Source organism: Mesoplodon bidens (assembly GCF_964165515.1).
Source record: "Mesoplodon bidens genome assembly, chromosome: 2".
In the NCBI taxonomy this organism is placed as follows: domain Eukaryota; kingdom Metazoa; phylum Chordata; class Mammalia; order Artiodactyla; family Ziphiidae; genus Mesoplodon; species Mesoplodon bidens.
This window is the reverse complement of record NC_138177.1, coordinates 51,953,982-51,968,967: the sequence shown is the minus strand read 5'-3', so window position 1 is coordinate 51,968,967 and position 14,986 is coordinate 51,953,982. Positions and strand designations below refer to the sequence as shown.

The window sequence follows — 14,986 nt, the reverse complement described above, 5'->3', positions numbered from 1 at the left end:
ATTGGTCTGTTGAGAACTCTGAACTTAACCAGCCTTACCCAGTAGGACAAAAGAACCTCAGCTGCCATTGCAGTCATAGACTCTAGAAGCTGAAGCAGGCAAAGTCTCAAGGTATCATTTTGTCTGAATGAAGAAATCTTAAGAGCTGGTTAATTCAAACATCCTTTATTTTAAGATCAAGAAATAGGCTCAGGTTGATGCTAGACCGCTCTAAAGCTATACAGCTCATGGGTGACACAGGCAGGACTTGAATCCGGGGCTCCCCGCGTCCCTCACTCTTCCTCCTGCCCCATGACTCCATGCCTTCTAGCCACCAGGCCAAATTTGCCATTCATACTTCAACTCTCAGGATCCTGGACCTCCGCCGGGCTCCCTGCAGGCTGCAGAGAGGCTGTGTTGGGACTCGTGCAGTAGCGTGCTAGAGACGATCACCTTGGATCTATCCCCCTTCCTCTGACTCATGCTTCCCAGTTTGTGCCCCTTCACTGGGCCAGGGAGGGGATCAAAGGTCTGCCCACAGTGTTCATTCCCATGGAAAGGAAGAATACGAGCAAAAAGAGAAGTCAGGAGGTCTGGCGGGATTCCTGAAGTGCAGTCTCCTGGGGAGGCTTCAGTGATAATAATAACTCCGTAAGTTAAGCATTCACTGAGTGCCAGCTCCCATGCTAAGAGGTTTCCCCGTGTTATCTCATTTACTCTGATGACAACTCGAGGGGTTGGTGCTGTAATTATCCCATCCTACCAGAAAAGGGGGATGAGACTGGACTTGCCCAAGGGCCCCAAATTTCTTCCCCAATTCTGCCTAAGAACAAAAGCCACTCACTGTTTATTCAAACTGTGTCTCTGGAGGATATCGGGCAGGGAGGTGAGATAGTTGATCTTAACCTCACAATCGTGTCCTTTGGTGTCACCTCTTCTACTGGGACCTTTTCCCTCCAGCCATGGGCTAAGCATGTATGTGCATGTACGTTCTGGGGGAGGCGGGGTGCACTGCCCACAGACTCGATGCCAGCGTGTCTCACAGAGCACTGTCTAAAAGGCACAGCCCAAGCGCATCATGGTGATGATTATAATCCTCACGGCTCCTCGGGGACGCACAGCCCTCCACCTGTAGGCAAAGGAGCTCTCCTACCCAGAGACAGGGGCACGTACAGCCCGGCCTCCTGCCGTTCCCTGTCCAGCTGGAGAACATGAGGATTCTGTTATTTCCTTTCCACAGCTCCTCTTGAGGAATTCACGTCCTGCTACTGGCCCCAGGACATAGCTAAAAATAACCTCCGATTTTCAAACCGAAAGCTCTGTCTGCTGGGAGACTTTGCCGGTGAGCACGTGGGGCCGGAAGGGCTGGGTCAGAGTCGCTGAGGTCAGCCTGGGCCTCCTGCCGCTGTCGCCTCCCTCTTTCCAAGGAAGCCCGGGGCCTGACGAGTCACACCAGAAGAGAGAGAGAGCCAGGGAGAGCCCGGTGGAGCCCGGTTGGAGGAGAGCCGTCAGGTGGGGCCTCCCTCTGGCACCATGGTGGCTGTCAGGCATGGGAGGCACAGTTGAGGAGGACGAGGGAGAGTTTCTAAAGACACAGAGCCAAAGCCATGTGGATCCTGCAGATGGCATCTGTTTTAATTCCTACCCAGTCTAGCCAGGTTGGGGGCGAAGGGACACAGGACTCTCCTAGGCCCCCTTGGAGCTCATTCTTAATCCTCGGCTTGAGTGTTTCCACTCCTGCTGCCTCATCGCCCAGAGTTCTATCTGGACTTGTCCGAGGGAGTTGTCAGACCCTCCATCCAGCTGCAGGAAAGATCTCTCTGCTAGACAGCCTGCTGCCCCCTGCTGCCGCCACTGCCACCGCTGTCCCTCCCTCTCCATAGAAGTCAGGAGCAGCGCTGGCAGAGTGATGGGACAGGCTCCACTCTCTACCCTCTGCCTAGGAGTCTAGAGAAGCTGTCGCAGGAACACCACCTTGCCCCTCTGGGCAGCTTCCTTGGAATAAGGAGGAAAAGCCCTGGAGCCTGGGGCTTGGGAGGGCAGAGAGGGAGGAAGGAAGTCAGGGCAGGGGACTGATGAGGCTGGGGCAGGCAGCCTGAGGTCGGCCACACGGAGCCTTAAACAACCACAAGGCCCCAGCAGTGGCTACAATGAGCCTGACCTTCAACTTGCCTCCCTTTGCTCCTCTCCACATCTCCCAAACCCGGAACCCTTGCCCATGTGGCTGAGACTGGACTCAGCCAGCCAGTCCCCGTGAGTAAGGAGGCCAACTCCCCCTGTGCTCCACCTGCAGAGAAGCAGAAGTGGAAGCAAGTTCCCCAGGACCTGGCACCCCACTTACTGGGGAGGCAGTGGCGGATGCCCTCCTGTCCCAAGGAGGAGGGGTGGAGGGGGTTGTCCGCCCTTCTCCCTGGGGCTCTGCAGGCTCCTGAACAGCACCTGTGGGGATCCCAGTCCCACCTCACACTCCGAACAAGTTTTAACCGCTAATGATCAGGGATTCTCCTTTCTAGAGAGGACGAGGCCGAGGGGCAGTGAGAGGCACTGTGATTCAGGATGACCAGCTCCCCTCCTTCCCTACAGGGGACAGAGCGTGAAAGTGTAAGGAAGCCAGCAGTGCGAGGGGCTGGAAGTCTGAAATAAGAAGGAATTTTTTTGTGATATCAGACTCGGAATAGCTGCCTGGGAGAGCCTGGGAGAGGGCCTTGCTAACCAGCTTTCACAAGACAGGAGAGATTTCCACTGGACTGGGAGAGAGCAGGAAGACAGACCCAGCGACTGGGTGGGGAAGTCTGGCTTTAGTTCCGACACCAGGATCAACTGGCTGGGTGAACTCAGCCGTTTAACCTCTCGGAGAGATAAAAACGATGTCTGAGAGGACAGAAATAGAGATGCTTTGTAAAGTTATTAAAAAATGCATTTTACATCGTAAAGGCTGGAGACCAAAATAGATAATAGGATTCCCTGAACATCCCGAAGAGGGAGAAAGTATGTTAAAAATAGAAAAAAACTGAAATACAGAAGAAAGAGGCTCACAGAGCTAGTCGGCACGGGGACCTGGGTCAAGCAGCCCAGTTCACTCCTCCAGGGAGTTATTTTCCATCTGACCCCTCTGCCTTGTGTTTTCCAGAACCATGTAAGGGCCAAGCCAGGAAGGCGGAGTACGCGAGCGCTCACAGGCTCTGTCTCCTAGTCCCCGCCCGGCTCAGAATGGAACAGAGGAGGCCCTGGCCGCGGGCTGCAGAGGTGGACGGCTGGCCTGTGGTCCTGCTCTCCGCCGTCTGCGTGCTGCTGGCACCCCCGGCGGCCGGCATGCCCCAGTTCAGCACCTTCCACTCCGAGAACCGGGACTGGACCTTCAACCATTTGACGGTGCACCGCGGGACGGGGGCAGTGTACGTGGGGGCCATCAACCGCGTGTACAAGCTGACAGGCAACCTGACCATCCAGGTGGCTCACAAGACGGGGCCGGAGGAGGACAACAAGTCCTGCTACCCGCCGCTCATCGTTCAGCCCTGCAGCGAGGTGCTCACGCTCACCAACAACGTCAACAAGCTGCTCATCATCGACTACTCCGAGAACCGGCTGCTGGCCTGCGGCAGCCTGTACCAGGGGGTCTGCAAGCTGCTGCGGCTGGACGACCTCTTCATCCTGGTGGAGCCGTCCCACAAGAAGGAGCACTACCTGTCCAGTGTCAACAAGACGGGGACGATGTACGGGGTGATCGTGCGCTCCGAGGGCGAGGACGGCAAGCTCTTCATCGGCACCGCTGTGGACGGCAAGCAGGACTATTTTCCCACCCTGTCCAGCCGCAAGCTGCCCCGCGACCCCGAGTCCTCCGCCATGCTCGACTACGAGCTCCACAGCGACTTCGTCTCCTCACTCATCAAGATCCCTTCCGACACCCTGGCCCTGGTCGCCCACTTCGACATCTTCTACATCTACGGCTTCGCCAGCGGGGGCTTCGTCTACTTCCTCACCGTCCAGCCTGAGACCCCCGAGGGCGTGGCCATCAACTCGGCCGGAGACCTCTTCTACACCTCGCGCATTGTGAGGCTCTGCAAAGACGACCCCAAGTTCCACTCCTACGTGTCCCTGCCCTTCGGCTGCACGCGGGCCGGGGTGGAATATCGCCTCCTGCAGGCTGCTTACCTCGCCAAGCCCGGGGACTCGCTGGCCCAGGCCTTCAACATCAGCAGCCAGGACGACGTGCTCTTCGCCATCTTCTCCAAAGGGCAGAAGCAGTATCACCACCCGCCGGATGACTCCGCCCTCTGTGCCTTCCCCATCCGGGCCATCAACTTGCAGATCAAAGAGCGCTTGCAGTCCTGCTACCAGGGCGAGGGCAACCTGGAGCTCAACTGGCTGCTGGGGAAGGACGTGCAGTGCACCAAGGCGGTAAGGAGGGCCCACCTGCTCTACCCCTGATGCGGCATCTGGCATTGCACACCCCTTTGCACACCCTGCCCGCAGACCACCACGGCCTGAAATGAGAGAGGTGCTCAGGCTCACGTTACCAGGTGGTCCCCATAATACAGAGTCTGATGATACCAGACACTTGAGGCATGTCTGTTGATCCGCGGAGTCATTCCCGATGTATAATCAAGGGCCTCTACACCACCGGCCACTGTTGTAAGCACCACGGGCTTCAGAGGTGAACCATACAACACAGTTACTTGCCTTCATGGAGCTTTCATTCGTGAGGCAAGACAAATTAATGCATAAAATATGTAGTCTCTCAAAGGGTGACAACTGCTGTAGGGAAGAATAAAGCACAGAAGTGGGGAGAGGCAGTACCCACGAGGATTGGTCCATTGAGAAAGCAGCATTTGAGCAAAGAATGAGGAAAGTAAGCTATGCAGGTATCTGGGAAAGCATTCCAGAGAGAGGGAGGGAGTAGCTCTTGCAGAGAACGCAGGGCATGCCTGGAGTGTGTGAAGAAGAGCGAGGAGGCCACTACAGCTGGACCCAAGCATGTGGCAGAAAGAGTGGTTGGAGATGAGCCAGTCAGAGGTAACACGCACCAGATCCTGTACATACAGGGCCCTGTAGGCCACTGTACAGCCAAGTGAAGGGGTAAAGTAGGCAGGTAGATATGTAAGCTGGAGGAGAGAGAAGGGAGTTGGGCTTGACTGATAATTTGAAAACTGGGGAAAAAGAATTGGGCAGAGGGGAAAAAGGAGAAGAAAGGGAGCTTGGGGTCCAGGCCTGAGGATGGCAGAGACAAGAAAGTCAGTGGCAAGCACTGTCCTGTCAGAGTGTCAAGATGCTGCCATCTAGGTGGTTACCATGATCCACCCATTCATCCATCCATCCATCACTCCATCCATCTACCCATCCCTCTATCCATCCATTCATCCCTCCCTCCAGCCATCCACTTAACAAGAAGGTATTGAAGATCTCCCAAATGCCCAGCTGGGGATGCAAACATAAAAAGACACGATCACAACTTTCAGATATCTCATAATCTAATGGGAGAAAGAGTGAAAGAAAAAATAGCTGGCAGTGTAATATAGTACCTAAGAGTTTGGGATTCAGAGTTCAAATTCTATCTGCGCTACATCCTGGCTTCAGGAGTAACTTAATATCTCTCCATTATCACCTGTGAAATGGGAATCATAATGCCTACCGCATTGGATGATCAGATAGTACGTGGCAAGGTTAACACCATGCCTGGCGTGTTAGGTTGAGCATTATTAGTTAACTGTTATGCATGTGACACGTGCTAAGATAGATTTCTGTGCAGAGTGCTGTGGACACTGGATCGGCAGCCTGGGGAACAATCTGAGACCAAGTGACCCACACGGCTGCCTTCTGAGCACCCTAGATGGAGGGTGTCTGCTACTGGGACCAAAAACCTCTTCTTAAAGCAAAAAACAAATCATGCCTAGGGTATGCTTCTGTTCCTACTGTCAGTCGCTTGGTACAATAGGATAGTAGTTAAGGCCATAGGCTTGGAATTCCAACAGATTTGTATTTAAAAATCAGTCCTACCACTTAAAACTGTGTGACTTTAGGCAAGTTATGTACCTGATCTGAGCTGTATTTTTTTTCATTTTTAAAATAGGACTAATAGTCATCTCTTTTTATGGTTATTATGAGGATCAAATGGAACAAGTACGTATGAGCACAATACCTGGCCCATAATAAGCGTGCAATAAATGACCGCTATAATTATTAATATGAATTATTAAAGAACCAGTTATTTGCTGTTATTTTACCTTTATAAAATGAGGAGGTTGAGCTAGATATTCTCCAAAGTTCTTTACAGTCCTGAAATTCTCTAACCTATGGCCCCAGCCAATCAAGAGAAGTGGAGAGGAAATGCAAGGGTTAACTCCTTGCAGAGTCCAGCCTGGTTCCCACTGCCCAGAGGGGGCCTTGTCAGAAGGAAACTGCTGATTCCTGCCTGCTGCTGAGCCAGAGGGAAGAGGAAGAGCCGACACCCTTGTGGGGCTCCATTGGCTTGCAGAGAGACAAGCCCGGGCTAGTAACCAAAGGGCAGCAAAGGCACTGGGAGAGAGGTGATTGACAGCAGGTGAGATCAGGACCTCAGAGAGAACAACCCCTCACTCACCACCCCCTCCCTTCATCATCACTCTTCTGCTGCAGCCTTGATAGTGGAGGTGGAGGTGGGGCTGCAACAGGAGGGGCCCCTTAAAATCCTTATAACCTAAGGAGTCCCAGACCTGGGGACCCAGAGACGTTTAGGTGGCCTCAGAGGGCGTTAAGGAGGAGGGAGGGTAGCTGACGTCCCGGGACTTAATTTTAACGTGATCTCTGGACTAACATGGAACTCTCAGATGAAGGATTTGAGCTCTGTTACCAGAAGAGAAATGAGGAAGGGGAGCATCACTCATTGAAGAGCAGCTATGGTCCTAAAGGCTGTGCTGGGCAATTTAAGGGTTATCTCACTTGATCCTCAATATGACCCTATAAAGCAAGGATTATCATCCCCCATTTGACAGATGGAAAAACCAAGACTCACAAAAACTAAGTACATTGGTTGCACCCGTACAACCATAAATGACACAGCAGGGATTCGAATTCAGTTTAGCCCATATGACCCCTGAGTCCAAACTCTTTGCATTTAGCCGTGCTGCTTCTAAGGAAAGCCATACACCAGGCTCTCCCTTTCAGAGCAAAAGTAAAGGGGCAGCAGGTGTTTGGGAATATCTGACAATTTAGAGACGAGAGAAGGAAATGCCAGCCAATCCCAGGGGCTTAGGCTCAGAACAAACCGTTTCCGTCACAGTCTGGCGATTCTAGAGTCAGGAGGGATGTAGAGAAATTCAAAATCACTGGCAAGTTTTTGGCTTCTGTCATCATTTCTCAGAAGCTGGCTTGGGTTATGACTGAGCCCAGGCTCTGCAACCTTAGCGGTCCCTGGAGAGAGTGGGAAAGAAACTGAAGCCATGAAATCAAGAACTTTCAGAGCTGAAAGGCAGCTTGACGATTACCTGGCCTAATCCTTTTCCTTTACAGATGAGAGCATTCAGACTCAAAGTGGGTATGTGGTATATCAAGATAACAGAGCTGGCTAGTGGTAGAGACAGGACTACAATCTAGATTTCCCGATTCTTTATCAGGACACTTGTGCCTCTGGTGTAGGGATGAGAAAGAGAAGTAGAAAATGTAAAAAGTGGTAGCTGATTCCTCTGACCTACCTTTCTAGGGAGCCTGAAATTTCCATCATTGGCTCCAGGGATGTACTGGTGAATCGTAAATGGATGGCTGTATGCAGGCAATGGTAGTAGTAGGGAAGGGATTGGGGTGGGAGGATCTTGATTAGAAGTATTTGCCAATTTCCGTGGTGTAAATACTCCCACCATGGATAATTTCAAGCCACCAGTGTGATGTCACTGAATGCAGAGATAGATGTACAGACATTCCTCATAAGCTGGCTTTATTATACCATTGCTTACTCCCTTCCTGAGAAGCTTATCCCTTCTGCCGTGTGGAGTGCCATATAATCCAGAGTTCAAGGTCATCCTTAACCCAAAAGTTAGTTTTCTTTCCTAAGAATAAACACACACACACACACACACACACACACACACGGGTAGCACCACCACTCAGCTGTAGGAGCAGTAGCTCTCTACAAAACACCAAGGAATCACAAGACATGAGCCTCTGTTCTCTTTGGATTTGAACAGGGAATGGAAGAGAAGTCCCTGGTTTACCCCAAAAAATCACATTTAGCTTATAAATCAGTTCTTCCAAGGAAATGAAGCTGTCAGGGAATGACACATCAGCCTGCTCTTTCCTGGTGTGTGTGAGAGGAGAAGGGTGATGGGAACAGGTCTCTCCGTGATGCTTTCTGTGCTCCCCATGACCGTCACTTCCTTCCTCCTCGAGGATGCCTTTGCAGACCCAGGAGGAACAGCTGCCACAGGGCTCAGGGCTCTTTCTGGCCCAGAGTCTGCAACCTTTGCCCACAGGATTCCCTGTTGTGCAATCAACTGGGATGTTTCGGAGGATGCGTCATAGCCCAGCCCCAGGCTAGACAGTGTGCAGAGAATGCAGCCCCCTCGCAGCCCCTGTCCTCAGGAAGCATGCAGTCTTTTTTTTTTTTTTAACTGAATGAGATCTTAGAAATAATCAATTTAACAGTCCCCAAAGAGGCTGTTACTGATCAAAGTTCACATAGCCACATAGAAGAGCAGAGACTGGAATTCTTTCTGTCCAGCTATTTTTCCACTTGCTCAAGGTGCAAGGTGCAATGTCCTTTCAAGGTGCCCTAGTCTCTTCTGACAGAGAAGAGACTAATTTTTTTTTAACTTTTTATCCAATGACAGATATTCTTTATACAAGCATACCCCCACTCCCTGCAAAAGGCTGCTAACAAGAAGGCCATCTCCCCCAGAATCTACCCAAACATCATTGAAGAACTCTAACGGACAATGATGAAAATCGTTGTACAACTTAACAAATCTCTTTGCATGCGTTATTTCCTTTTCTCCCCAGTTATTCTCTCACAAAGGTGGGCAGGTAGTATGACACCTGAAGAAACTGAGATTCATGTAGATGAAGTAACTTTTCCAGAGTATAAGGCACTGTTCAATATTAAGATAACCCTTTTTAATCTATCCCCAGTATGGGATGTGGTGAATAATGGAATGACTGAAAATTCCTTATGCCCAAAGGCAGGCCTTTGCAGTCCAGGAAACAAATAAGGAACGCCACCAGGCTGGTAGGAATCCTGTGATGTTGCCTCTAGACTGAATCTCCACTGTCTAAATAGAAAGACCACCACAAATGGCATGGTCCACAGGGACATGTAATTTGGAATGAGTTTGACCAGGAAATGAGTTTGAGCAACCAGCTTTGCAAACTGTCGCTGGTTGTCTTGGCAGAAAAGTGAGTGGGTGATCGCAGGAGAGGGAGAAGAAAGCTGTTTGGTTTCACAGGAGTCAGTGCGGGGTTCATGGGTCAGCCGTGAGATGTTTGTGTGTGCAGTATGTGTTAGGCCCCTGAACTCCATGCCTGAGCTTCTCTGAGGCCTGGTGTCCTGGGGCTGGTGGCCACGGCGGGTGGGCTGGTGTGGATCAACTCAGCCCTGCCTCCGCTGCTACTCACCCCAGGTCCCTCCCCTTCTCTCCAGCCGGTGCCCATCGATGACAACTTCTGTGGACTGGACATCAACCAGCCACTTGGTGGCTCAATTCCAGTGGAGGGCCTGACCCTGTACACCACCACCCGGGACCGCATGACCTCGGTGGCGTCCTATGTTTACAATGGCTACAGCGTGGTGTTTGTGGGCACAAAGAACGGCAAGCTGAAAAAGGTAAGAGTCTGGAGCCTGGACGCCCCAATGTTGTTCAGCCCCTCGGCTGAGAGCCTCTTCTGGAAGGTTGCTGTTGATGGAGGTATAACTAGAGGCAACTCAGCTTTCTTGGGGCAGGAACAGTGAGAGTGGGGAGGGTTGGTAGGGGTTCATTTGTGGCTTATCTTCTAGCTGCTTCCTCTACCCACTGGTCAGTGAGTGTCTTGGTAATGTAAACATATTTCAATATTTTGACCAAACTCCAAGCAATTAGGAAGGTGCATCTGTCTAGAGGACGAAAAAAGAAAAAAATCTCCAAATCAAGTAGAACTGATTTTTTGATTATCTATATTATGAATCACCCACATCACAAATCCCTCCCCATAGTCTGTAGAGGTGATTGTACTGATCAAAAGTCTTTGTTGAGTCCAGAGCATCTGCTTGAAGCACAGTATGGGTCTCACTTCTCAGCTGAGGGTGGTGCCTCTCTGGGATGGTATATGGTGCCAGGATAAGGGGCCATTCTCCTGTCTTTCCTCTTCCTGCGATCGCAGTCTCTTCCCCGCCCCTCCTCCCTCACCCCCAAGACCTGAGCTGACAGGAGGAAGTAGGCATCTTATCCTGTGGCTGCTCTGAGCACCTCTGCCCATGGGAGGGCACGGGCCGTCTGGGGCTGGCAGCACGGGAAGCGTCCTCTGCGGCGGGCTGAAGCCGGCAGCTTGTACCTGCTCGTCTAGAGCTTAAGGTGTAGAGACGGAGCACAGTCTGGTTTATTATGTGGGATGACCGCAGCCACGTTCTTCCCAGTCCCTGCTGAGCCCTTTTTCCCAAGCTCACCCTCCTGCCACCTTTCCCCAGTCCCAGCACCTGTGGATCAAGGCACAGGCCAGACCTCACCACATCTCACCCTTTGATGTTGACATCAGTCCTGTGGCTCTTTGCTCCGAATCCAGTTAGAGCCTCAGGAGAGATGTTGTTGGGGAATGTAGAAAGAGGCTGGCAGGGAAGGAGCCTGAGGAAGAATTTCCGTGTTCTGCTTGTTCTGAGTTGCTGCCAAAGGAGGTGAGAAGAACTGGTCTGGGTTGATGTGGAGACGCCTTCTTTCTCATGATACCAAAGCCCTTTAACCCCTTCCTCACTCTGTGGAGAGGTGCCTACCTGTACCTGTCCTGTGCCCTCCACTTGGCCTGGGACTGTGGGCCCTGGCTTGGTTTCAGGTACAGGAGAGTGAGGATGAGTGTGGTCCCGGCGTTTGCCTTCCCAGAAGTGGAGAGGGAAGGAGCTGGCCTTCTGAGATTCCACTAAGATTTAAAAGTGGTGTACTCTAGAAAAGAGTCTGAAATAGGATATATATATATTTAAAACTGAATCACTTTGCTGTACACCTGAAACTGACGCAACATTGTAAGTCGACTCTACTTCAATTTTTAAAAAGTGGTATATTCTGGGGCTTCCCTGGTGGCGCGGTGGTTGAGAGTCCGCCTGCCGATGCAGGGGACGCGGGTTCGTGCCCCGGTCCGGGAAGATCCCACGTGCCACGGAGCGGCTGGGCCCGTGAGCCATGGCCGCTGAGCCGGCACATCCGGAGCCTATGCTCCGCAACGGGAGAGGCCCCAACAGTGAGAGGCCCGCGTACCGCAAAAAAAAAAAAAAAAAAAAAGTGGTATATTCTATCAAGACAAGGTTCAACTTGGACCCCTGAGGCTGACTACTTTCCTGCAGGTTTATCTGTACAGCTGGATAGATTGTGACTTGCCCAGGGACTTTGGGCCGAGGGCCCTATGGGAGTTGAAATCCATCCTGAACTCTCCTTGTCAAGCCATATGCCCTAGGGTATAAACATACTCCCAGAGGAGCTCCTGGAGCTGACTCATCTGCCCATAAATACCACCTGTTTCTCAATTGCCCAAAGGCTCTGTAAGGCCAGCAGGAGCCACAACTAAGCTGTTGCTCAGCATTTTCTCCTATCCTTCCTGCACCTTCAGTCACTGTTCTGGATCATTCCTGTGATTCTGTCCCCTTTATTCTCTTGAAAGTTCTGTTAAAGGCAGGGGTCATGCCTTGTTCATATTTATTTCCTCCTTTCTGCCTCATCCTTTCACCAAGTGTTCCCACCTGGGATGGGCCTCAAAACTGTCTCGAAAAATAAAACCATTCTCTAAGGAGCCTTAGAGACCATCTAGCCCAATACCAGTGTTATTTGACGGGAAAATTGAGGCCCAGAGAAGAAAAGTGACTTGTCCAAGCTTAGAGATGAGGACAAGTTGCCTCTTGTCCTAACATCCAAGTTGACACCTGTTTTACTTAAAGAAGCAGCCACGGAACCCCGGGGGTGGAGGCTGAGAACAGCCTTCGGGTTCAGGCTTGCTGCAGGGTTCAGCCAGGGGCTAGGGCCTCCATTCTCTTCAGCCCTGGATCTGAGTTAGGGAATTAATGTTTGCCGAATGGATGGATGAGGGCTGAATAAAGGAAGAACCACCCAGCCAGGCTCAAAGGGCCCTGGACTGACCTTCCCATATTTCTCTTTTCAAGCCACACACTCAAGGTAGCCAAGTTCGCTTAGCCCTGTTGGAACCCCAGCAGACAAGTTGCTAGGGAGGCAAGTCAGAGGGCTCAAGGGCAAGGCTTGGGGCATGGCTGCCCACAGCTTGTTCCGACCTGCAGTTGTCTGCTCCTTCTCACTCTTCACTTCGATGTTCTTTAGTTGTTTCTATGAGCTCATAATACCCCTCCTTCTCCTCTGGGCGACTCACCCTTCCTTTCCACCCACATGCCTTTGAGGCACCTGATACTAAAGCCGGGCTCCCACTGGTCTCCCATTTACCCAGAGAAACGGCCCATGAGGAATTTATGGAATGTCCCCAGGAAACCCTGCCATGGTCCAGGCTGCATAGCTCTTTCAACACAGGAAGGAAAAAAAAAAAAAAAAAACAACTAGCCAAGAGTTTGGAGAGGGGAGGGAAGCAGGGTGCGTCAGAACCACTCACTTCTTCCCTGCCTAACCAGGCATCTGTCAGACTATGCAGCCTCTGTCCATGGCAGCCCATAGGACAGGATGTCCCCGAGTGGGGACGATTACAGGAAGCAGAGACTCCCTAGAAGTGGCAGGACCACGAGGTGTTGTTCTGTGCTGTGTCACATACTTGCTCATACCTGCCCTCTGCTCTCCGGGCAGAGGACAGTGCAGACGAGGCCACTGCCTTCTGAGCCACAAACATGCATAGGGAACAGGCAGAATAAGGACGAGATCTCAGAACCAAGAGGTGTAACACTTGCCTAGACTAAGGGCCAGTGCCTCAGAGGTGATAAGAAGACAGGCCAGGATTCACCACAGGGATGGAACAATTCCAGAGAAATCAGCTGCCACGGTGTGATTAACCTGGAGGGCTTCATGGAGGAGGAAGCTTACTAGGATTTGCTCTGAGACTGAATGAGACAGACAAAGTGATGAGTTGGGGATGGGAGAGAAGGGCCCTCTAGACCTTGGGTGCGGCACTGAGAAGATACAAAGCACGTGCCAGCAAGGTCTAGAGTGCACAGAGGGGCCTGGAGGACTTGGCGAAGTGGAATCCAAGGCGTAGAGTACTGTGAGGCTCAAGCCCTAGAGGATCAAGTGAAAAGGATCTTGGGACTTTCGCTGACCTTGTGAGCCAACTGTGTGATCCACTGATGGCAAAGTTAATTAGTCTTTACCACACTAACAGAAGGTCATGAAAAGTGGAGGCTCCACTTCCCACGGGAGATAACATTGTAAGAGGGCTTAAGCCAACCAGGTCAACAAGGGCTGCAAGGATGTGGGAGCCATGCTCTAGGGAGAATACTTTTAAAAGGATGTTAACCCAAGGGAAGAAGAGGAAAGGAGGAGACGAACCAGCTTTCTTCACAGACTGTGATTTACTGAGCACTTATCATGTGTCAGGTGATATTCTAAGAGCTTTATATCTACTAACTAATCTCTATACAACGGCGATGGGGTAGGTGCTATTATCACCTCCATTTTACTGATGAGGAAATAGAGGCCAGAAAAGGTAAAGAAATGCGTCCAAGAGCCACATGACAAGTAAATGGCAGAGCCAGGGTTTGAACCTTGATCGTCTGGTTTCGAAATCATGCTTCTCCACTAAGCTGTGCAAGATGAATTAAACTTATTCAGTGTGGCCCCAGAGGGCAGAAGAGGGCCAACAGGTAGGAGTTCCGGTAAAATAGTTTTCCACTTAATAGGAGGAAGAAGCTTCTTGCAGCCAAAATGTCTCATAACGGAAAGAGTTGACTCAAGAGGGAATGAGCTCCCAGTCAGTGGAAATACTGAAGCAGAGACTGGGTGGGCACCGATCAGGGAAGCTGTGGAGAGGCACCTGCACCAGGCACATGACCTTCCCACTTAGGCTGCCCCTATTTCTCTGACTCCCTCAGTAGGGGTGGGAGACAAGGGAGGGCAGAGAAGGGGTGCAGAGAGGGGGAAGGCCAAGGCCCCCTTGGGGGTGGGCTTTGAAGTCACGGGGCCGGGTTCACGCTGGCCCTGGGTGTGTAGCAAAAAGCCCCTGAGGGTCAGCGGGGAGGTGCTTGGCCCAGACAGGGCAAGGCAGGACCCAGAGGATGAGGGCAGGCAGGCCTGGGGCAAGAGGCAGGGGAGGGAAAGCAGGGCCTCCTGGGGCTGGGCACGGCTGATCGTGCCGACATCCCTCCTGGCCAAGGGCAGGCGGTGGGAGTCCACATAAGAGATGCCCGGAGCTAATACCAAAGCACACGAGGAAGAGTAGTGGCAACAGGGACTACAGACTCATTTAACACGACTTCCCAGGTTGAAGGGAGGGGTCCAGGAGGCAGGTCGTGGGGCGTGGGAAGGAGCCGAGCTGAGAGGGCAGAAGACACTGGGACCGGGAAGCAGGACTCTCTAGGATTTGGGACAAAGTCCCATTGGTTCCTCCCCTCCGTTTGCAGCTGCTAAAACCGCTGCCTCAGCCCTGGCTTCCCATTTCTTCAGGCCTCCTCTGGCCCCTCGACCCCAGGGCCTCACAGCAGCAGGAGGTGCTGGCTCTCCGTTCTCTCCCGCAGCCCTGCCACCGGAAGCCTCTCCTGATGCTCAAGGCCTGGTGACATGTCCCTCACCTCGCCCCTTCCAGCACTGTGACTAGCGCCCTCCTCAGACCCCCTGCCGCTTTGCTCCAATAGCATCTGGTGCGGGAGCAGCTGCTGAATAACGTGTCCACTTCTCTTGAGATTCACAGGTCCTGGAGGACA

The 14,986-nt window shown here is 52.0% G+C and overlaps 1 protein-coding gene across 1 annotated transcript in view; it reads left to right on the top strand.

Annotated features, from left to right (window-relative positions):
- PLXNA2 (plexin A2) overlaps positions 1 to 14,986 on the top strand; it is a 219,390-nt gene that overhangs the window by 22,609 nt on the left and 181,795 nt on the right. The window contains exons 2-3 of the mRNA XM_081224648.1: positions 3,110 to 4,377; positions 9,584 to 9,766. Of these exons, the coding sequence (XP_081080774.1) occupies positions 3,190 to 4,377; positions 9,584 to 9,766 (1,371 nt within the window). The 5' untranslated portion in view covers positions 3,110 to 3,189. The remainder of the gene's footprint in view (positions 1 to 3,109; positions 4,378 to 9,583; positions 9,767 to 14,986) is intronic.